The sequence below is a fragment of the Taudactylus pleione genome, unplaced genomic scaffold, assembly GCF_031769625.1.
Source record: "Taudactylus pleione unplaced genomic scaffold, aTauple2 ptg000556l, whole genome shotgun sequence".
In the NCBI taxonomy this organism is placed as follows: domain Eukaryota; kingdom Metazoa; phylum Chordata; class Amphibia; order Anura; family Myobatrachidae; genus Taudactylus; species Taudactylus pleione.
Window position 1 is genome coordinate 22,102,352 of NW_028284958.1, and position 24,390 is coordinate 22,126,741.

General features: G+C 42.4%; 1 protein-coding gene across 4 annotated transcripts in view; it reads right to left on the bottom strand.

The window, feature by feature from the left end:
* The window catches only part of MEGF11 (multiple EGF like domains 11), a 386,527-nt gene that overhangs the window by 15,369 nt on the left and 346,768 nt on the right, over window positions 1–24,390 (bottom strand). For 3 of the 4 annotated variants that reach the window (XM_088452756.1, XM_088452755.1, XM_088452753.1), the window contains exons 16-21: window positions 20,031–20,159; window positions 18,321–18,449; window positions 8,095–8,223; window positions 7,562–7,690; window positions 7,240–7,473; window positions 489–545 (exon numbers count right to left, since the gene is read on the bottom strand). In XM_088452756.1, coding sequence (XP_088308882.1) covers window positions 489–545; window positions 7,240–7,473; window positions 7,562–7,690; window positions 8,095–8,223; window positions 18,321–18,449; window positions 20,031–20,159 — 807 coding nt within the window. The remainder of the gene's footprint in view (window positions 1–488; window positions 546–7,239; window positions 7,474–7,561; window positions 7,691–8,094; window positions 8,224–18,320; window positions 18,450–20,030; window positions 20,160–24,390) is intronic. The other variant, XM_088452754.1, reaches the window with a different exon arrangement.

The window sequence follows — 24,390 nt, forward strand, 5'->3', positions numbered from 1 at the left end:
AGAATATCACTCCTATGGTTATACACCATTAAGATATATAAAAATTATTTTATCTGCAAGTAGTAATAGTTATGTGTAAGTATCTGCAGAGAAAAATATACAGTCACGATACATGGACAATATAATTAAAGACAGGGTAGCAATAAGCGGCTTAATAGGAAATGACATTGGAAGGAGTTACATAGAAGAAGAAATATTAGAGTTGTTACATAGAATAACAGGAGGATTATAGATAGAGGTTGCAATGAGATTATATAGGAAACACAATTGAGCTGGGATAATTATAGGATGTCACATGTGCATTATGCTGACTGATATTGTTTGTGCTGAAATAGGTTACACAGATTTACATTTTGAATTCAAGTATTATATATTATATACTGCTAAAGCAGCCAGTCAGACAACACATTCAGTACTTCTACTGTTCATATTTACATAGCAGACTGGTTATATGCGCTACACGCTGGGTGGCTTTGCCATGTTCCTACCTTTGAAGCCATTTTCCATTATGTATGTGTTCTGACGTCTCTCCATCCCACTGGCACCTAGAACAATACACAAGACCTAATGTTCACTAGAGAGACAAACTGATAATTGTAATATAAGATACTGCTGTATTCGCCTGGCCTGATCAGTCAATTCTAAGTGATCAGGAGCGGTTAGCTTTCACTGACCGCAGAACAACACACCTAATCTATATTCAAGGCTTTATCAATCAACTAAACTGTGTTTCCTACAATTGGAAATTGTGATGCATATAAGGGTCCTGGGCAGCGGCTTCACATGAATACAAATGTGGAGAACAGGGACGTTACTGAAATAGGCCACTTAAAAAACAATATCTTTTGGGATGGGCTCAATGTGCCATCCTGATCCACAAAACTTATGTTGGTTGCTGGCAATTGGTCATCACTGTCTACACCTTCTGGACTACTTTGGCCAAACTGGCCAACTGAGCACCATCATAATTGCCCATAGTTGTAGGAATGTATTTGCTGCCACCACCTGGTTCTGTCACTTGGAACTTTCTACGCTTCTGGGTGGTGTGTTTAGCTGCTGCAGCACATCTTTATTAATTCCGCTGGCCATATACTTATGATTGCTTACTTTGGTTCAGAGCTGCTGGGTAGCGGGCAGAGCGCTAAACTGGCCTTTATGGAGGACAGTCAGGAGATGTATGAAAGGTACAGCTTTAATCTCTTGGTCACAGGTAAATAGCAGGGGCCTTACAGAAACAAAACAGGATCTTAAAATGTGATAGATACATGTTGTCAATAAGCAGTATGTGGGCCTCAGAAAGCTTTACTGCTCACGTATAGCATTGTTGACCTAACAGTGCCTGTGTTCTGAGGTCCACATACTGCTTGCCAACAAGACAACTACATTACCTTAGTATAGATTAAGTGTATTGAACACATATCTATTAAAAGAACTGTTCCACCAGTTGATCATGTTATACACAGTTGTGCCACTAAATCTTTTCCATACGGGGCTTGTGAGGTGTAAAACAGTCCTCAGTTCCTTTAGGTCTCCAGCTAAAAATTGTTCCAAGTCTCCCAAGAGATAGCTGCGTGCACCAGCGGGTTTACTAGTACCTGGAAAGTGCATCCATGGAAGGTGCAGCCAATGGACCGGAGTTCGGCAAACAAATACCTCTGGGCCACCCCCACCTGACCTTAAGGTCCTGTCCATGCTCTGAAGCATGGACAGGACCAGCGGCAACACAATTATATAAGATCCATCTGGACTACCACTTTAGTGTTTCTCTAGGTTTTATATACATTTGAACTTAGTGAAACAGCTTACAGCACAACATGTGCGGGAAGGGGGCAATGGTTTGGCCTTAGCCACACCAATGCTATCAAACATCAGCAGCTGCAGAGAGAATAGCAGCAAGTCTACATTATCTAAAGGTGATCACTGTCACAGCGGTGACGATCTCATGTTGTAGTTCCTGGAGAGCAGAGTATACATGAGACGTGGAGCAGAGAGAATGGCTTGTAATGAGGTGACATCATCCTGAATACTTGGACTCTGTCTTATGTAAATTGCATTTCCTGGTCATATTGGATTTGCATATTTCAAGTGCAAGTGAAGCTTCTATCTCACATTAATATAATAGCAAAGGCTGTGTCTTACTGAGCTGAATAATAAACTCGCACTCACTAACAATGCTTCCCAGATGTTCAGTACACAATATGGGGTTGTGCATTCAGGCCCTGTCCAAATAGCCCTGTTACACATCAACATGTTACCTGTGATAAAATGTTTTGTGGATTTAAAAACAAAATGTAACTAAATATATCCACATTATGATGTCTTTCACCGATTCCAATAGGTAGATTTGCTAAGAGTGAATGAAAAGCACACAGGCCTGGGACTTATTTCTGAGTCACACGGAAGTCCGAATGCGTTCGCATCTAGCGGCACAGATTGCGCATGAGTTGCAGCTGGCAGTTGCGTCTTCGAGCAGCAATGGGTCATTCTGAGTCGTACACATCTCAGTCGCTTCTCACCGCAGGCTGAATGGGTGTTACTTGGCGTTACTGGGGGCAGTGCTGCAATCTCATAGACGCTACTCAGAATACGAGCGGACAGTCGCATAGGGCTTACAGTCACTGTAGGCATCAGAATTGCAACCACATTACCTGTGGCTCGGAATCTGCCCTTGATCTGTAGAAATGCTCTGTGTGGATTGGGGGACAAAGCTAGTGATGTCATCACAAGTTAAATGTCAGTGAATCAAATTATGATGCTGTCTGGAAGGGGTGGTAGAGAACACCCTATTCAATTCTATTTTCTTTTATCAGAGCTACAGTGAAAAGTCAACGAAACATTGAACAGTGTACTATTATATCTGACATGTTACTTATTGGGGGGTTAGCCATCCTTTAAGCTTTCAATTGCACTAAATCAAACCAAGGAAAATACGCTCAGAGTAAATGATCGACTACTTAGTGAAATGTAAGGTTCCTACACAATAAGATAATTGATGCACTTCTAGAGTAAGGTGCTCTCAGTGCAAGCAAATTGTGTCTCTGCTAAACTTCAGCTCCAAACATGCTTTCCCATCCTCCAGCTGACGCCACACACTAGCTGCACTCCCTGTTTGCCGAATCAGGAGGTGTTTATTCCATGGGTAATCTGTAGTCAGGAGCTATACTGCTTTTTTGTTCGGTTATGAACTTGTTTTTGTGGTCTGTACAAAGAAGGAAAGCATTCTAGTGCTAGCAGGAAGACTTATGAACAATAAATATAATGCAATACTAAAAGGAGTTATGAAAAATATAAGGGCTGGGAGAAATAAAAAGCATAATGACTACATGAGTGCACAGCCCAATAACAGCTAAGACGGAGTGGTCATTAGGGACAAGCCGTGTTGATTGCTATTAAGATGATGATTAAACTGTTAGAAAAGTAATTAATTGGGGTTTCGTCTCAGGGATACATAGCTGTAGAGAGTGGTAAAACAATTGTACACTCATCAAATCAAATATCATTTAACATCACTTCTAAGCCAGTATTTTTATGAATTGAGGGTTCTTAAAATGAACCTGTTACCAGACCTGGGAGTGCTGTTTTATTTGTTTATTATATATTATTAAGTCCCCAATTGATTGCCTCTGATGGAAGCTTGATAAGAAGTATGCGTTGTCACGATGAAGTCTGATGTTTAAAATAAGTCAAGATTTTAGCCCTCATCTAGCCTTCGTATTTAATCCAATTTGGAGGTGGGGGTAAAGTTAAAATGTGCAGATGGCAATAGAGTTGGGCGGCCAGCGTTTCATAGTTCAACCTTAAATTTCAGTGCGAAAATTCAGCGAAACACAAAAGCCAGCAGCATTTCAATGCATGCAAAATAGAAAAAATAATTTCCCCTTTTTGCACTATTAATTAAATGGACAAAAAAGTATATCATAATAATAATTATAATAATCTGTTTACTTTAAAAAAACGCCAAAGCATCAATATATCAGGTGTTCAATTGAATGGCTGATATATATCGTATATAGTGTGTACCCTGAGCCTTATCAATTTAATGCTTAAAGGAGCAACATTAAAGTTAATGATTTAATTCCCATATAGTTAATACAGCGCATCTGGAAAGTATTTTTCCACATTTTGTTATGTTACAGCCTTGTTCAAAAATGGAATAAATTCATTTTTGGACTCAAAATTCTACACACAATACCCCATAATGACAACGTGTCTAAAGTTTTTGGGAAATTATGCAAATTTAATTGAAAAAAAAAAACAAACAAAAAAAAAAAAAAACCACCAAGACATCACATGTACATAAGTATTCATGGCCTTTACCATGAAGCTCAAAATTGAGCTCAGGTGCATCCTGTTTCCACTGATCATCCTTGAGATGTTTCTACAGCTTAATTGGAGTCCACCTGTGGTAAATTCAGTTGATTGGACATGATTTTGAAAGGCATACACCTGTCTATATAAGGTCCCACACTTGACACAGCATGTCAGAGCACAAACCAAGCATGAAGTCCAAGGAATTGTCTGTAGACCTCCAAGACAGGATTGTCTCGAGGCACAAATCTGGGGAAGGGTACAGAAAGATATCTGCTGCCTTGAAGGTCCCATTGAGCACAGTGGCCTCCATCATCCATAAATGGAAGAAGTTCGGAACCACCAGGACTCTTCCTAGAGTTGGCCGGCCGTCTAAACTGAGCGATCGGGGGATCGGGGGCCCTAGTCAGGGAGGTGACCAAGAACCTGATGGTCACTCTGTCAGAGCTACAGCATTCCTCTGAGGAGAGAGGAGAACGTTCCAGAAGGACAACCATCTCTGCAGCAATCCACCAATCAGGTCTGTATGGTAGAGTGGCTAGACGGAAGTCACTCCTTAGTAAAAAGCACATGGCAGCAAGCCTGGAGTTTGCCAAAATGCACCTGAAGGACTCTCAGACCATGAGAGACAAATATTATACTCTTTGGCCTGAATGCCAGGCGTTATGGTTGGAGGAAACCAGGCACCGCTCATCACCAGGCCAATACCATCCCTACAGTGAAGCATGGTTTTGGCAGCATCATGCTGTGGGGAAGTTTTTCAGCGGCAGGAACTGGGAGATTAGTCAGGATAGAGGGAAAGATGAATGCAGCAATGTACAGAGACATCATGGATGAAACCTGCTCCAGAGCTTTCTTGACCTCAGACTGGGGCGACGGTTCATCTTTCAGCAGGAAAACGACCCTAAGCATACAGCCAAGATATCAAAGGTGTGGCTTCAGGACAACTCTGTGAATGTCCTTGAGTGGTCCAGCGAAAGCCCAAACTTGAATCCAATTGAACATCTCTTAAGAGATTTGAAAATGGCTGTGCACCAATGCTTCCCATCCAACCTGATGGAGCTTGAGAGGTGCTGCAAAGAGGAGGGCGAAACTGCCCAAAGTTAGGTGTGCCAAGCTTGTGGCATCATATTCAAAAAGACTTGAGGCTGTAATTGCTGCCAAAGGTGCATAAACAAAGTATTTAGTAAAGGTTGTGAATACTTATATACATGTGATTTCTTAAATTTTTATTTTATTAAATTAGCAAAAATCGTAAAAAAAACTTTTTACACGTTGTCATTATGGGGTATTGTGTGTAGAATTTTGAGGACAAAAATGAATTTATTCCATTTTGGAATAAGGCTGTAACATAACAAAATGGAAAAAGTGAAGCGTTGTGAATACTTTCCGGATGCACTGTAATTATCTAAAATACCCCTTTCACACTGCCAGCAATAACCTAGGTTATTTCATGTGAACGCATAGCAACCTGGGTTACTGTGCAGTGTGAAAGGGCAGGGTTGATATAATGTGTGTCGACCCGGCATTTCAACCTTGGTAATAAGCAGTGTTGAACACCGATTCAACCCGGCTAGCGATGAAGTGAGAATGTGTAATCCGGGTCGACGCAACCAGAGTCCTGTTCACAGCATAGACAGAGCTAGCGCTTGGAGATGATCTCATCTCCAATCGCCGGCTCAGCACATGATGGTGGTGACGTCATCGACCTGGCAACAAGCCGGGTTGGGCCGCCAGCCTGAAATGGGTCTCAGCCGGGTCGCACCCGGAATTGACCTGTGTACAAAATCCCAGGTGAGACGTGGCATTGCGATGTAAAAGGGGTATTAGTTTGCAGGATGTTACACAGGACAGCTACAACTCATCACACCAGTTTAGAAGTGTGGATTCTTTTTGTTGCCAGTCGCCTGTATTACATGGTAGAAGCCAGATTAATTCAGGGAAGTTTATTATGAAAACACATGTATTTTATTTTTCTTACACAATCGGACCAGAGTAATGCAGATGAGACTATATTGGTTGCCAGGTGCCGCTTGCTACATACGGACAAGGTCTAGCAAGATCATATTCGGATACAATCAATATAGCCATGTGACATACAAATGTCTTCGGTTGGGGATAACCGTTACCTTAGGGCGTCAATGCGCATCTAAACCGGTAGCGAAGGATGCTTGCAGTAAGACAAATATATAACTCGTATCCCATTTATTTTTTATACGCATCTCAAAAATTTCCTACAGTATGTCCATGTAATATTCCCACCAATGGTCTGGAAAACTACTAAGAACCATACAGATGTGTCGTCACTTACTGGTTGTCCATACGCCACATAGAGCGAGACGCGGCTGAGACGCTCAGAGGTCAGCAGCGCATCATATTTATCTTTCAATATTGCATCTTAGTGGCATCGCATTGGCACGGGAACGGGCACGGCCGAGAGGGGCTATTTGGCGTGACTGAAGCAACAGTAAGAAATCACACATCTATATAGGGACATTTAAAATGTACAGGGAACAACTGAGAAAGGAGAATATGTACATGGCCATAGAAGGAACACTGATCTAAGTACACTTATATATATTGTATGAATGATTTTTAAAGCCTAAATGACAATATAATCCTGTATATAAAGGCATCTTCCCTAGTTCCCCTCATCTCTCCTTTACCCCTGCGCACAACTGCTATACTACTAATTCTTCCAGTCGTAGAACACTTTGATTGCTGTGTGGCCCATTCACTGCTGAGCCACCTGATCATCCTCAATCCTTATATGTTCAAACATAAACGATCCATTGATTAACACACTATACTCGATGTTCGTTTGTTATATCTCCACGCTGCACAGCACGATTAAAGACATTGGCACTTTGTATATTAAATGTAGCCTTATAAAAATAACTGTTAGGAGACCGGAAATCCTGCCAAGCTCACCTGAGAGAGCGTAGTCTGTACTGGTCATCCGCATGGCCGGAGTGTAAGAAACGTTGGGCATGTCGTGATCCTTGTCCTTCTGCCTCTGCCGGTACCACAAGAACAGCCCCAACAAGGTCATGATGATCAGCAAGAGAACAATCACCCCAATGATGGCCCCCGCAGAGTGTCTCTCGGAGCCGTGCGCCGGGCTGATTTTAGTGTAAGGATTCAGTTCCTCCATCATCAGAGCAGCTATAGAAACCGGAACAATTCAGAAAATCAGTGCAACAAAAATAATCTAGGAGGACAAAACGACCAACCACTACCAACCAGCTCCCACCTTGGTCACAGCGGATGCCTTTGAACCCTGGGTTACAGTAGCAGGTCCCTGTAACGTGATCACAGGTGGCATTGTTCAAACATTCGCACATCTGCCGGCAGCCGTACCCAAACGTCCCTGGCGGACATTCTGCAGAGAGACAGGAACAGACCACTGAGCGACAGGACAGCCAGAGGGGACCCAACACAAGCCTGCCTACAGACGGACATTCTGCCTGTGTAGTTGTGGTGGTGCACTGACAATAGAAGGAATGTTGACTATCTGTGTAATATTTCTATCCTCCATAATTACAGAAGTCATAATACTGACAAAAACTACATGTCTATAATTACGTATAATGTAAGTTCTTCAGCACTGTGCATTTAGGGCAGTCATATTTCTGTGTGTACTGAGGTCCTTGTTAGGAGGATTATACCACTTCTTGTGATAAGGGGGAGAGACAGACAGACACAGAACAGGACACTGTTCAATGCAACCTGTACGCGGGCTGAAAACGTTCCTGAAGAGCAGGACACTGAGGACAGGTCACTTACTCTGTTCGCAGTGTTTGCCTGTGAATCCTGTTCTACATGTGCACTGCCCAGTGATGTGGTCACAGTCGGCTCCATTATGGCATTGACAGACATTGGCACAGTCCTTTCCATAAAAGGCTGATGGGCATCCTGCAGAATCAGAATAACATCACCAAACACCGAGTGACAGACAGGGGGCGATCAAATGTCCCCACTAAAAGGGATTTCTTACAAGTTAACATATACTATTGCAATTATCGGCACTCACATTTTATTCATATGGGAGGCATCGGCAATGTGGATATGCAGTAGTAGTAGCAGACGGAGGATTGTGGATAAGACAAAGGTTATTTTATGCTCTAAAAAGGATCAATGTTTTGATCCCTGCTGGGGATAATTTACAAATGTACAATGTGGAGTGCTCCCACCTACTATATATATATATATATATATATATATATATATATATAACCTAGTGGGAGATACATATGATATTCCTTTAAAAACGACCTCTTCTCCCTTTTCTGTTTGTTAAGAAAGTATTCTGAACGTTATCAATTATCTTATTCCTATAGTCCTTAACCAGACAAACATAAAGGAAACCAAATATACATTCAGATCACATTTGCACCCTGCATACAATTCATGTGGTCAGGCAGATCTTCTCCCCTCCAGGCCTTAAGCACCATCAACAGGTCATGATTGCAGGATATTTATATGTGGGAATAATTACTAATCTAGTTTAGTAGATAAATTAGCTATCACCGAATAAAGATATTCTCAAAATATAACCTGTTACTACAAGCTGGACTGGGAAATGATCTGTACAGCAGAGGTTTCAAGGCCATAGCAATAGAGGTCTGTAGCGTATTGGCACTTTCTAGGGATAGATTTATATATTTTAAAAGCATAATAAATGGCGATCCAATCCAAATTGATGCATGTAATTTAACGTTTCAGGTCCAATTGACCCTTTATTAAGTAAGGGTCATGTGGACCCAAACCACTGCATCTTTCTAATAAACCACTGGGTTCATGCACCAAATTGGATTGGAGCGCCAATTATTATGCCTTCAATATTGACTTGAATTTCTGGCACCTGCCATAATATGGTATTTCTACAGGAGTGCTCACAGGAAGCCGATAGGTGTAATTGTTAGATGCCATCCATTCGTGATAGAGGAGAATGTTTATTAAAATTGACAGGCACCCCGGCTTTGCAGTGTGGCTGTGGGAGTGAACGACCTGACTGGTGCTATATTACCACAGCTGTCCTTATATAAATTGTCCAGCCTACTTTTCCCTTCTCTCACACACTTTCGGGTGTTAAATAGCACTAGGTCCTTATTCCATAGAACCGCATTCCCCTTTTATTATTCCTGGATTCCCACAGGATGCACAGATACTGTTAAAATAGAAAACATAGGGTGCGCTCCATAGTGCTTAAAAGTTTTATTCACAACATAAAAGATAGCCAGGACCACTTATAAGTGAACCCCTACCATGTAACTCACGGAGTGGGCTGGATACCACTTGGTGTTGTAACAAACATCCCAGGCAACCACCAAGCGCTGCCCCTACCACCGGGAACGAGCCACGCGCTGTCGGCATACAAAGTAATCAACTTCGTCAGAGGGCAGCACTTATAAGTGATCCTTGCTTGTTGTGAATAAAACTTTTAAGCACTATGGAGCGCACCATTTGTTTTCTATTTTAACGATATATATATATATATATATACATACATACACATATACACACACAAACATATTACACACCTTCTTCAACGATGTACATACAGCATACAACTGTATCTTTCACAATCTCCCTGAAATGCTTTTCTCAAAAAAGCAGGCCGATATGTGGTAATTAGTGTATGCACGGAGTGCACGAGGAGTGGAGCTTCCGCTGGTTGCAGCACTAACTTGTGTCTTATAGTGATCATCAGGCAAAATACTAAAGCTGCAGCACATAACAGGGATATGGGAAGTCAACTGCCTGGGAGAGGGCTGGTGGCAATGGGCCTGATTCAGGTCTGCATGGTATTGCACAGCGGCATGGAAGTGGCTGTGCAATACAGTCCAAGATATACGCCTCCTGACAGCAATAGCGAGTCCGTAGAAGCTGACTCGGATCACCATAGCGAACATCGGTCGAGATGGCGGCAGCACCGGCAAGTCTAAAGGCCCCCATACATCAGAGATGGATTGCAGCAATCGTGCAATTTGCAATCGATTGTGTATACAAATCTGCACTGTATGGGCTTCACAGATCGCAGATTGCAACCAAAAAGTGATTGGAATTGTTAAATCTGATTGTCCAAAATGTTGGATTTCACAGATCGATTGGGGCTGTAGACTGCTAGTGTATGGCCATGATCAGCAGATTTGCAGACCGTTACCAGTAAAATGATGGGCCTTTCAAGATTGTCCGATCTGTGTTTTCTGCAATCGATCTGCAAATCACTGAAAAAGATCTGTAATGTATGGGCGCAGATTGCTCGACTGGGAAATCCTAAGATCGGGCAATAAATCTTCAAATTGTTCAATTGTGGTTTTCAGACTGCTGATGTATGGGGGCCTTAAGTAAGCGAGGCCAGGAAATCTGCGCCGACCCTGGCCTCGGCACTCACAGAAAACGGGGGTGTTTCCTGGAATGCTGCCCAGGCACGCCCCCGCTCCACCCCCCAAGTGCTGCAGCATGCCAATCATGTTAATCGCAGGACCCGTTCTGTACAATAATTGGAATACAGCGAGAATCCTTGCAAAACCGTCCTGACCTGAATCAGGTTGTGTGTACTGATAGTGATGGCGGATACTTTTACAAGCAGATGGATGGGGCCGGTGCAGTCGCACAGATGCGGCCGACTCTGAATAGGGTCAGATATTTGCATTTATTTCCGAGCACAGAAATCGCACGCTATTGCCGCTGCTTTGCGTGTAACTCTGAAACAGGCCAACTGCGTACATGCTGAGTGTAAGCCGGAGACCTCGCAGAGTGTGATCCCTCCTAACACACAGAGGAGACTACTGCAGGGCACCTCTATCCCCGATCTCTCAGCTACTGGTGCAATAACTTCTACTTTATGAATGATCCTCATGATCTCAGGTGAAATGACGCTGTATCCTCAAAAGTGGGACGATGACCGTTATGGTGCACAAATCAGCCTACCATCTGCAGCACATTCACTATCAGAATTATGTCACAATATCGGAGGTTTACATTAAGATGCACAGTGCGTGCTGTCAGCTGCAGCTGAATACAGAGCTACTCATATTTAGATCTCTTCATGTATGGATGACTATGTGTGACACCATAATGACATACCTATCCCTTGGGACACCGTCTATTACTAGCAACAGAGACCTAGATATCATTAGTAGAAGAGCACACTCATTGCTTTTCATTATGGTAAGAATGTTATTTCCCTCACTGTGCTGGGAATGTTACATTGGAGCATCTTTCTAACAACAAAGTCATGTAACTGCCTCAGGACTGCACACATATGGGATCTGGTTTGGACTTTTCAGATATCTATGGCAAGTTGCCTTAAAGTGCCACCTCCAGTGCTGCTGTGCTTCCAGGTGGTGGCAGCAGTGAGACAGGTACTGTACATGTAAGAATCATGTTCATTCTTTTATTTGAAAAAATGTATCAGCAGCAACAGGAGTTAAATGCAAGAAAAAAAAAAGTCTCAAAACTACTGCTCTAACTATGAGGTGATGGGGAAATATATTGGCCCAGCTCCACTGATAGACTATAAATTCAGTGAAATATGAAATAACAAATACAGACCTAAATGGGAAGCAGAATTGGAATGGAAAGAAAAATAGTAAAATTACTCCTGTCTACATAGGGCACTCAGATATATAAGCATGGCCCTGGTAATTTTCTATAGTAACTTCATGAATCCTAATAGTTAAGGAGTAGTTAAGATAATAATAAATATGTCAGTCCACACTATTAATTGTGTTGAAGGGTCCTATTCCCGATCCGCTATGGGTCCGTCACACATGTGGAAACGCTCATTAAAGGGCCCATTCCTTATTAGGGGCTTGATGGGGTAGCTAGTATTCAGCAAACTCCAAAATCTGAAAGTTTTCCGAGTATGCTTGCGGGAGCCAACGCCATATTCAGATTGGGTTGATTCCCGGAGCCCCGCTCCTTCCTATGGGAAGTAGGTCCAGGGTTGGGAAGATTGATCAGACCTGCAGTCGTGCGCATGCGTGAACTCAGGTCATGCATGTGCTTATCGGAGCAGCTGTCCCCGCACAGGAGCAATGCTGATTTGCCCCAGTAATTAAGTATCCACCACCGCAACCTGCAGTGAGTTGGATACTTAAGGGGCCATCCGGTCCCCAATGATGAATAGGCCCCATAAATATGTTTTAAATAAAGGTAAATGCACCCAATAACGGTGTTTCAGTGCATTACAGATCATGCACCATAATTCATTTTGTGTGAAACCTCATGAGTTTCGGCGTATTGCGAAGTACAAGTAAGAAACGCTACTCGTTGATCATTTTTAAATACCTAGGGGTAAATTTACTAAAGTGAGAGTTTTTAGAAGTGAGTTTTAAAAGTGATGTTGCCCATAGCAACCAATCAGATTCTAGCTATTATCTTCTAGAAGGTGCTAGTTAAATGTTAAGTAGAATCTGATTGGTCGCTATGGGCAATATCACTTTTAAAACTCACTTCTAAAAACTCTCACTTTAGTAAGTTTACCCCTTATAATCTAAAGATAGTGTCTTAAATGAGTGAGTGCAAGTTTTTTTGTGTAAAGAATTGTGAAAGGTATAGTAGAATGGGACCAATAATGGAAAAAAATTATGTTTTCATGGGTACGTCATACATATAGGTCTCTAAGGCATATAGGCGTCCTGACCGGGCACAGACTACACAATTCAAGTTACAATAGAAATATAAGGTACAAAATAAAGACAATAAAAATACAGTGGAAGTGGTCGACCCCTGGTGGTTGTAGGTGGTGCTGCAATTTTGTTCTGTTTAGTTATTACATTCCCTTTTTTGGACAAAATTTCCTGGTAAATTCCAGGCACCTATATTTCGTAATCTGTCCTGGTATACACCAGTATTCAAATTTATTCTAATACCATAGATGTAAGGAGGATGTTAGAATTAAAAAATTGCAAATAAATAATAATTCTAAATTGTAAGCTTGTGAGTAGGGCCCTCATACCTCAGTGTTCTCCCCAGGCTGTTTTATGCGGGCGCACCACCCGGCATTAAACAGCTAGCGCCCGGCACTTCCCCCCCGCCCCAATGCACTACTTCCCCTGTTGCCCAGTCGCCCTCAATGGGTCCTTGTTGCCACGGACACAGATGATGGATGTGACGCTGAGTTGCGCCGACGACACATGTTCTTCCAATCGGAGGCTCCCAGTCCGTCTGGCAATTGTGTCCGCCGGCAATAAGGACATTAGTGAGGGTTCTGGGCTACGGGATGCGGTGCATTGGGGCGGGGGGAGTGCCGGGCAGTAGGTTGTATGGGGATGCAGCGCATTGGGACAGGGAAGAGTGCCAGGTGATGCATCTCGGGCCCATCACAGTACAGGGTGGTGTCAGGCTGGAGGGCAGAGATCCCTCCCCCTGTATAAAAGCAAGGGCACGCTGGTCGGGCGGGAACAGTCGCCTGAACACATTAAAGAGAGTAGACCTGCGTCCATTCTCTGTCTGTGTAGGAGCTGAAAAATAATCTGTGGGGACGGTATTTGAGAGCCTGCAAGTGGGGACTGTATCTGGGGGCTGTATAAAAGAAATTCTGTGGTGCCAGCAAGTGGTGCCAGCAAGTGGGGACAGTATCTGTGTAGCCTGCAAGTGCGGCCTGTATCTGGGAGCTGTATAAAAAATAAATTCTATGGTGCCAACAAGTGGGGACAGTATCTGCGTAGCCTGCAAGTGTGGCCTGTATCTGGGAGCTGTATAAAAAATAAATGATGTGGTGCCAGCACTAAATAACCTGATGCTGATCTCACTAGAGGGACCAGATCCTACAGACTTTGATTATGAAAAAGCTGCAAATGACTGGGCCTCTAAGAAGAGGAGAATTAATATATAAAATGTTATTATTTCAAGTTTAAATCATTATAAGGACAGGGTTTAAAACATATTATTGCGAAGGCCCCCACCTGGCTACTTCTTGATGCCATCTGGCTGTAAACATTTTCTGGGGAGAACACTGTACCTCTTTGTCTGTCTGTTATTACCCCGTCTTATTTTATTACTGATTTGTTTCCAACTGTAAAGCACAACGGAATATGCTGGTGCTTTATAAGTAAATATTAATATTCTTATTATTAATAATATTCACAATAATAATTATTATAATTATAATAAATACAGACAATTTTTAATCTATAATAATGTTTATCATATAGGATAATTATTTACTCTATGCATATTCCTGCTCCTAATATGTCCCTCGGTTTGGGATGTTAAATCTCATAAAATACAAATGTAACATATGTATGCCCTATATAAATAATTGTTAATAAATAAATAACAATACAAGGTACTAGTATTAGTTACTGTGGTAAGATACCTGAATTCTTCACTCTCTTCACTTATTACCTTAGCTGTTACATTAGGGCTGTACAGACATAACACCTGCAATGTTACACTGTAACTGCTCCAGCCAATACATTACCTGACACATCACAAGACATATATATATGCAGAAAGAAGCATTTACACAGTGTGGGATTATCCAGGAACATTTGTGACATAATCCACTTTTGGGCTCTTGCCCTTTGTGGCACATTATTATTATTATCATTTATAGCACCAGCTTATTCTACAGGGTGTTTCACTCGCTCCTGGCCCCAAAGTTTTTCCTTATAACTTTTAAAGACATTGAAGTAATTTAGTGAAGTGTGACACAGACATACCTTGGTCTATGAGAGACATGAGGAAATCATAGCCAGTGTTGAAAGTGTTCGCCATTAGCATCAAGGCCAGCTGTTCACATATGCGCGAAGTGAAGGCCAGCTTTTCTCCACCCTAGTCAGCAGCGCAGTCCAAAATTCAAATAGGGGAGCCACACCAACTGCCAGTGAGGATGCCAGTGAGGATGGCAGTTGGTGCGGTTCCCCAATTTGAATTTTGAACTGCGCCCAAATTCCGTCAATTATTTTAAAAGTTATAAGAAAAACTTTGGGGCCAACAGCGAGTGAAACACCCTGTACATCACTGTACGGAGAACAGTTATTCATTCACAACAATCCCTGTCCCAGTTGAGCTTACAGTCTAATTTCCCTAACACAGTCATACAAACACACACACCAGGAACAATTTACTCAGGCACACAGAGGGAGCCATACAAACATGTGAACAACCTGTAAACTGCACACCCTGGTTGGAATCAAGCACAAGGCCCCAACACTGCTAGGCAGCAATGCTACCCACTCTGCCATTGTGCCTCCTATACATGCAAGGATGCTGGATTTGTCAATAGGCACTGAATTTTGGTAAATAATAAAAGGATTGGGGTAGGTCATTGATGTGATCAGTCACAGTGCAAATGCCTGGCCCAACATGCTGATATTTAATAGAACCAAAGGAGAATTGAGTGTACAGGTCCTTTGTGATGGCGCGGAGAGGATGTACTTTTACATCTACGTCAAGGATATATAAACTCTCATGTAATTGGGAGGGCGTGCTCAGTTTCAGGCAAACAAAGCCCTCAGCGTAGAAATATGCACATAGGGAAGTTGTGAAAAGATTAAAACAGACCACAAACTAGAATGGAGCACAGTTCCTTTGTCCATTCATTCTTCCCTGTTGTTTAAACAAAATATGGAGCATCATCTGGGAAAACTTGTTTTAAATCCAGACAGCCAAGTGGTTAGTGATCACTTTGTACGGCTGTGCCGATAGCTCACTGGTAAGACGCCCAAAGGGACTGCAGTTCCTCGTCACACAGCAGAAAGTCCCAGACAAATATTCGCACACAAGGCACAAAATCAGTGCAAGGGTGTAAAATGGGACTTACAGTCTTATATGCCTGTGTGTTACCAGTGACGCACGCAGTATATACTTTCATACAGATGTGTCATCATACACCTAGCTTCAATACACCATGCGAAGTGAGATGCCTGGCAGGAGCAAGTCCCCGGGTCCGTCGGGACTCTGCCAGAGCCGAGCGTCTTTTTCGCCCGAAACTGCGTCTTAGTCGCAATGCGATGCGATTAGAAACACCACGAGACTGCACTGATTCATTTGATATGCAACACTTCAATATCTGTGTGCAACGGAGTCTGTATACAAAGCACAACAGAGCTTGGAGTAGAAAAAAGCCACATCCGCTGCATCATAGAACTTTGTATACAGAGTCAAACTCAGTCGCAGACAGATATACAAGTGTCACATATCAGATGAATCAGTGCAGTGTCCTGGTGCATCTCTGTAGAATCGCATTGTGACTAAGAGGCATTTGCGGGCGGAAAAGACGCAGAAGATGCACAGCACTAGTAGAGTCACACGAGACCGCGCACGTCGAGAGGGGCTGTTTGGCGAGACTGCAGCAATAGTGTAGAGGACACATCTGTACGTTTCAAACATCAATATAAAACAGAGCACAAATAAAGAATAACAGGTTAGTAACTGTAAGTTATTGTTTGTGTATCCTGCAAATCTGACTATTGAATATGGTTATTCTTCCTGCTGTACACACTACGCGCTCCTGTACTACCTGGACTAGTGCAGCCTTTTACTGTGGGGCCGATTAGATGTCCCTAATTACACCCTACAGCCCTTTCAGTGTAGCTGTGATACTCCCCTGTCCGTTTCACATATATCTGACATCTTCTTTTAAAACAAACTCAACATATATTACCCCAAGGCATTGAATTACGCTTTATAGAAATTCAATGTGACACTAATATCATTGCACTGCATATAGCAAAACGCACACTGACACTATACTGACACTGACTGCAGGGAACATACAGAGCCTGCCAGGTGCAAATCCACAGCTGTTCTCTTATACTATATACTGTATGCACTATAATCATTATTACAAGTACTCCTTGTTGATGTAAAATGTGAATGAAAAAATAGGCAAAAGCAAAACAGTAGTTGCCAGCAGGGGGCAGTAATTCCCTCTTATGGCTGACTTCCAAATCTGAACATAGACAGCATAATATGCTTTTGGCTCTTCCCTGCCCCTTTCTATAGTATAACTAGTTTCTAAAGTTAAATTGGTTGCTAGAGTCACTGTAGTTCAAAGGACGACAACAATGTTTTAAAACGCACAGTAGACACTGAGCATTATTTCTGCTGCGCCTTACGCTTGTACCATTCCTTACAGACTGCCAGTGCGTCTAAGCCTGTCATTTCCTATAGCACATTGATTTTTGTGTAGAAAATGAGTTACAGTTAGCTGCCGAGCACAGTTTACTCTACAGTTTAAATACAACCAAACTGATTAAATCACAGCTTTGTATTTAACTTGATAAACCTGCCGACTGTTCTGATGAGGGGACTGACAAACCCTCCCAGTTAGGAAATATGTTCCACTAGGTGATGTGCCTTCAATGCTGCCTGTACCAGTGTCAGGTATTTTTATAGGAGTAAGGGGCTGATGGCAGACGGTTCTTCCAGAGGGATAAATGTGACTCCCCTCCAATGTAGAGTGACTGCACCCCCTCCTCCTAAACTATAAATGTTGGGAGAACTGACATGAGACACGCTCTATTTCTGCCCTCCCAAGGATATATCATTACATGTGGTGTTTTTGGTTTCAACAAAATTCCTGGTTTTAATACTTTCTCCTACATGAAAGGACAATTTTCCATCATTCAATATGACCATTTCTAAGCACCTTCTGAGCAACAGATTAGACAGACAATCCCCAGGAAGGGACAAGTGCAGGTCAAAATGGTTTCCTGAAAACAGTAAAACTACTGATCAATATCATATATTGTGGCAATTGTTAAAAGACACTTTTGCATTTATTCATTCCCCCATAAACACTAAATTAGTGGTAATTAAGGGTCTTTCTATTCAGATGTAAAATAGAGCAGGAGAAGCCCAACAAATAGAACAGCAATCGGTATGGAATTAGAAGTCACAGAATGCTCTGATAACCGCTGGCTGGCAGTGCATTGCTGGGATTTGTAGTCCCATAGCAGCTGGAGAGCCACTGCCTGACTAAACCAGAAGTAGAATGTACTTTATGCCAATACTTACAGAAAAGAACTAACCACCTCTCTCACTGTACTTACTCTGTGTGCAGTACAGCCCTGTCCAGCCAGCTGTGCATTTACACTCTCCATCATAAGCGCTGCACTCTGCATCGTTGTGGCAGTTACATGTATGGATACAATCTGGACCCCAAAGGCCAGAGGGACATTCTGTTAAAATAACAAATACGGATCAGTCATCTCTTTGTACATTGCTCATTGTATTAGGTTTTATAAAAATACAAACAAAATTATATTATATTCCAGAACAATGGAGGGTGGCATCTTTCTATTTAAACTACTATAATGAATGTTTATGCAGTCTCATCTCACTCACAAATAATTCCTGTGGCATGATGCCCAGTAGGCATTTATGAAACACCAGCGTCTTCAGTCAGGAGCAAGTGCAGCTACAGGGTGTAAAATTGCACCATGCCAAATCATTATGTTATGTGAGGGGTGCAAATGTTCATTCTGTTTTCCTTTCAGGCTTTTGTATGTAGCAAACAAATACTGCACAGCTTTAGGTTTACACTACAATTCAGAACTCTAAGGGGCTTCCTGTATTTTGGGGCTTCCCGTATTTTTAAAGCGGCAGTCATTTTAAAGGCAAAACCCAGCTGGTTACATAACCCCTAAATTGGTCACATTTTAAATGGATCTTCGAAGCGCAAAATGGTTTTGCAAAGATGCAAAGTGACACATTAAAGCTATTTTTGCTCTCAACTCTAAATGAGGTCCAAGGTTACCCTCTTATATACAGGGATGTCATTTCTAAAGTAGTACTGATTGAGATAAAATTATTAGTAATGATAGGACAGCTATAACTGGGATTACGCTTTCCTCCATTACTGCCAATGAACAAAAACATTATAAGTCAATTAAAGCACAGTCAGGAGCAGGTCAGCATCTACTGCTATCTACTTATTATATATCACATGTAATTCAATTGTATCGCTATGTGGGATATGCTGGCTCCACAGCAATAAATGACATCAGTAAGTAATAACTCATCTCAAGGAAAATAATTCAGAGAATGAGAGGCCACCAAAATACAAGAAAATGACTCCTGGGCTGGGGTGTGTCTGGAAATAGACTTGTCCTGGATTCTGCACAGTAACTGCCTATGCAATGGGTCCTGACATGATGCAGACCAACACGGGACATCAGCAAAACGTCTATGTTCCAAGTAACTACTTCTCAACAATGAGTAAAAGGGGTTTGGTATAAAAGATCTACAGTAAAAGGTAGACAATGTCTAGATAGACCCCAAATGGTAGACAGTCACAGGTAGACAGGGACAAAGGGTTGACGGACACACTGTTGACATGGGTGAAGATATATGGGTACAAAAGGTCGACATAAAAATGGTTGACTTTTTTTGTTTGTGTTCTAACCCTAAATTTCACCCAAACTCCCCCCCCCCCTTGGTGCCTAGCCCTAACCGTCGGGGTAAGTGCCTAACCTCAACTATTCCTCCTGGTGCCTAACCCTCCGCTAAGTGCCTAACCCTAACCTTTGGGGTGAGCACCTAACCTTAACCGTCCCTCCTAGAGCCTAACCCAAACCCTTTGGTATGTTCCTAACCCTATCAAACTAAAAAAAAACATGTGTTAACCATGTTTTGTGTCAACCATTTCAATGTCGACTTTTTGTCCCAGTCTACCTATTGACTTTGGTGTCTATCTAGACACTATCATCATTTTTAATGTAGATCTATTGACTAGAACCCAAGTAAAGACTGTCAGTTACCATCAGAGCAGTCGCTGCCTATCCAGCCCGGGTAGCACTGGCACAAGCCGTCAATAGGGTTGCAGGTTGCATTGTTGCTGCAGACACAGACCTCCGCACAGCTTCTTCCAAATCTTCCACTTGGGCAAACTGTTAGATTGAGGGATAGAATATTCAGTTTTCATACACATTGCTGTAAGTCACAGGCCAGCTAACGGCTTCTATCCACCTCTTGAGGAACTACAAGTTTGTAATTTAGATTTTTTATTTTTACGGACACAAGCACAATACATTCAACAGAGATATCGTTAGAGCAGAAAAAAACACAAAAACAAATGCATGAAAAATTTTTTCAGGGAAATACAAAAAATGGTATATAGCAGTAATTCCTACAATGTAAATCGGGAGTAATAGAGGATATCATAACAAAGACAACGGGGTAAATTTACTAAATTGAGAATTTTTAGAAGTGGAGATGTTGCCCATAGCAATCAGATTCTAGCTATTATCTTCTAGAAGGTGCTAGTTAAATGTTAAGTAGAATGTGAATGGTTGCTATGGGCAAAATCTTTATTTCTAAAAACTTTCACTTTAGTAAATATACCCCAACAAATCAACATGTTACATTGGAGTCATGTGACAAGGATGACAACATGACAAAAAAAAAAGACAAAATCGACTAGAAAAGGGTGACTGGACAGTATACTAAACTAGAAGGGTGCAGCTCCATCAAGTAGAGCCAAGTTGTACCTGGCTGTTAGCTAAAAACGATGTTTAAGAGTTAACTTCATCTCCGGTGACAATGTATGGGCGTAAGGTAGCCAAACCAAAAAGAATTTCTCAGCTAACCTCTCTTTATCCATGTATGGTATAAGGGCCTGATTCAGAGCCAGACGCAATTAGCGCTCGCTCGTCCACAAAATAGGGGTAGCTATTCAAATCAACCGTTCGCTCTTTGCGGTCTGTTCACGCCTCTAGGTCTGACGAGCGAACAAAACTTGCGGTCGTTTTTTGAAAAAATACGCCCCCTAGCCGCTCGCATTCTACGTCATGTCCGCTATTTATTAGATTAAATCGAGTACATCGACCAGGGTATGAACTGCTCGCTATTCTTGGGGTTGGTTTTTGCTACCACAATTTTGCGAGCAGTTCTGGCTATAAAATAACCCAGTGACGTGGTCAATGACGCTGCTGTTTTAATTATGCACACCCATAAAACGCCCGTTTTGACCTTTAAGCACGCCTGCGTTCGGATCTCCACTCCCCGTTTTCAAGCACCTTCCCCCGTTACCACCCACATACGCCTACTCCTGTCACTCAAATTATCAGGCATTCGCTATTTTGCGAGCACATGAATTTCGACCGCACTGACTGGTTCGCGCATGCGTATAACGATCCGTACGCATGCGCAGTTGGGCAAATATCGCTCGGAGCGAACGAGCGGCCGCTTACGAGCGGCTCTGAATCAGGCCCTAAGTCTGTATTTTTAAAGTGGCAATCATTTTGGTTTTGTCTTTTCAATAATTGCCACTTTAAAAATATGGACATACTTGCCTGAATCTCGCTAGAGACTGCATCTCGCAGACATTACAAAATCCCCTATAAATTCATTGTTCAAGCTCTCTAATCTCGTAAATAGTAGCACTCTATGCACATTTTGAATGATTTCAAAGTGGGAATTTGTTACAAATATCTTTTCCCATTTATTTCAATGGCCCATGCATTTTAATTGCTGTGTGCGCTACATGCCCAAATCCCATGGAAATGTAGTGCCTATTGAGCTATATGTCAGAGAAGCTCCAGTAGATAAAAAAGTTTTTATTGAAATCTGCTCCTTGCCTCTCAAATTTCTCTACCAGCAGCAGCAGGTCCCCACTAAAACAGGGTTAGAAGCATCATGGGGTCCCACATTTAAATATTAACCAAAACCAAGCTAAACCAGTCCTACTATCATATGAATACCTGGAGTGTTGCCTAAATGGGCTAAGCCCATAAAACAATTCAAAACAAATGAGAGCAATCAACAAATAGAGTTAAACATCCCATGCTGAATAGCACTAGGGCTCTTGTTGTCAACCCTGGGGTTGTAATTGCCAATGTAATAGTTAGATTAATACTACTACTACTACTACTAATAATAATAAAAAATAGATACTATTGGTGAACTACAATTCACAGCGGACACTGGCAGCCACTGACTTGGCTTGCTGAGACTTGTGGAACTATAAGTGCCAGCATACCCATAGTTGTTAGGAGCTTGTGGAACCACGATAACATGAAATAGAAAACAAACCTCAGACACCGTTTGAAAAATATTTTTATTAACGTAAAAACGCATTCAAACCTCTCATTTATCTTTATGATGCTAATGCTAGATCTAAAGGTAATCTCCTTTTGAAGTAGAAGAAAAACCTTTTCTCTACCATCCCAAGGGGGCACTGGACTAAGGGGCATAGAGTTTCCTTTAGTATGATGGCATGTTAAATAATTGCAAATATTTTATTATCCTCCATCTTTTATCCTGCAGGGTGCCCACAGGACAGCACTTTCTTTTCCCGTTAGGCTGCACTGGCAGCCTGGATCTTAGTTTTGAATTTGCAGCTTCTTTAATTTGAATAGACCCCTGCAGTGATCATCATCTGCCCAGTGCAGTCTGGAGTGGTCTGAGGAGAGGCTGTGTGCCTCCTGCGATTCCCCTCCCCATGTGGGATGTCTACCAGGGGTCCTTCGTTGCTTTTTTGTGTAGATTTCTAACCACTCTTCAGTCCTACTCTAGTCCCTAGGGATTAGAATTTAGTATTGACAGCATTACAACAAACCAGGGGTGGCCAAAGCATTGATCATGATCGACCTCAGACATTCATCTGTTAGATCATGGTAAAGTCCAGCAGCAGCTAATAAGAATCAGGCTGCTGGCTAGGTGCGCTGAAGTCACGGCTGGCTGAAGCCGCAGCTGTCCACATCGGCTGTCACCTGTGACAGCAATATCCAATAAGAATCAGGCTGCTGGCTAGTTGCGCTGAAGCCACGGCTGGCTGAAGCCGCAGCTGTCCACATCGGCTGCCACCTGTGACAGCAATAGCCAATAAGAATCAGGCTGCTGGCTAGTTGCGCTGAAGTCACGGCTGGCTGAAGCCGCAGCTGTCCACATCGGCTGTCACCTGTGACAGCAATATCCAATAAGAATCAGGCTGCTGGCTAGTTGCGCTGAAGCCACGGCTGGCTGAAGCCGCAGCTGTCCACATCGGCTGCCACCTGTGACAGCAATATCCAATAAGAATCAGGCTGCTGGCTAGTTGCGCTGAAGTCACGGCTGGTTGAAGCCGCGACTGTCTACTTCGGCTGTCACCTGTGACAGCAATATCCCATTAGAATTAGGCTGATTCTTATTGGCTGGGGCCGTTTTGGTCTATTAGTGTGAATTGCTGTTTCATGGATGCAGCTTGTTTTGCATGGCACCTGGATATCACTTTATATGAAAACATAGGTATGGGTTATAGAATAAGCCTACCAGACATTTTTCATTTTAAATAAGGAAAATAAATGATAGAAATCTCTGTAGTTGAGGCCAAATAGAGTATAATAGAATTATGAAGAAGCACACTGGAGTATTTCACTAGCTACATGATTGCTGTTATTTTTATATAATGACATGGAGAGAAGGAAGGGAACACTAAACTCTAGTTTGTCGCAAGGGGGTGGTGCACCCACTAATTATCTCCCTCTGTGCAGCTTTTCGGCGACAGTGAATACAGCTTGTTGATGTTTAGGGGTGGAGGTGTCCTGACACATCGCTGGGATGATGTGTTTCTGCATTATTTCACACAGTGAGGGAGGTTGTCACAGGTTTATTATCAGAAAACCGAATCCCACAAGGAAACATCAGAAAAATGCCATTGTGATAAAACCTTATCTTTGCACAGACCATCCAATCACACAGACAGCGTAATCCGCAAGCTGTGTGACAGGGATATTAGCAAGCACCCCCTCCGTCTGTGCAGCTTCTGAATCCTAGTCACCTGGCCCCCTCCTGCCCAAACCATCTGATAAGAAGCCCTCTATCCCCGCGAAGGATTTTTTTTCTGGTTTGATTTTGTCTTCCAAGAAAAGAGATCTAGGTAATGAGGCAGCGCCTGGTAGCCGTGATAAAGCTCCGCTCCTGTATCGGCTGCATCGCTGAGTGTCCTAACTGCGTTACGACATGAGCAGAACAGATAGAAGCACACAGGACAAGCGCACAGGCAGGGTACTGTGACCAGTACAAAATAATTTATTCTGCTGCAAGAATAAAGGAGACCCTCTCCAATGTACACAGGGTTATTCACTAACTTTAACTGCAGATTGGTACTAAACCATAGTAACCAATAGACAATTAGCTTTT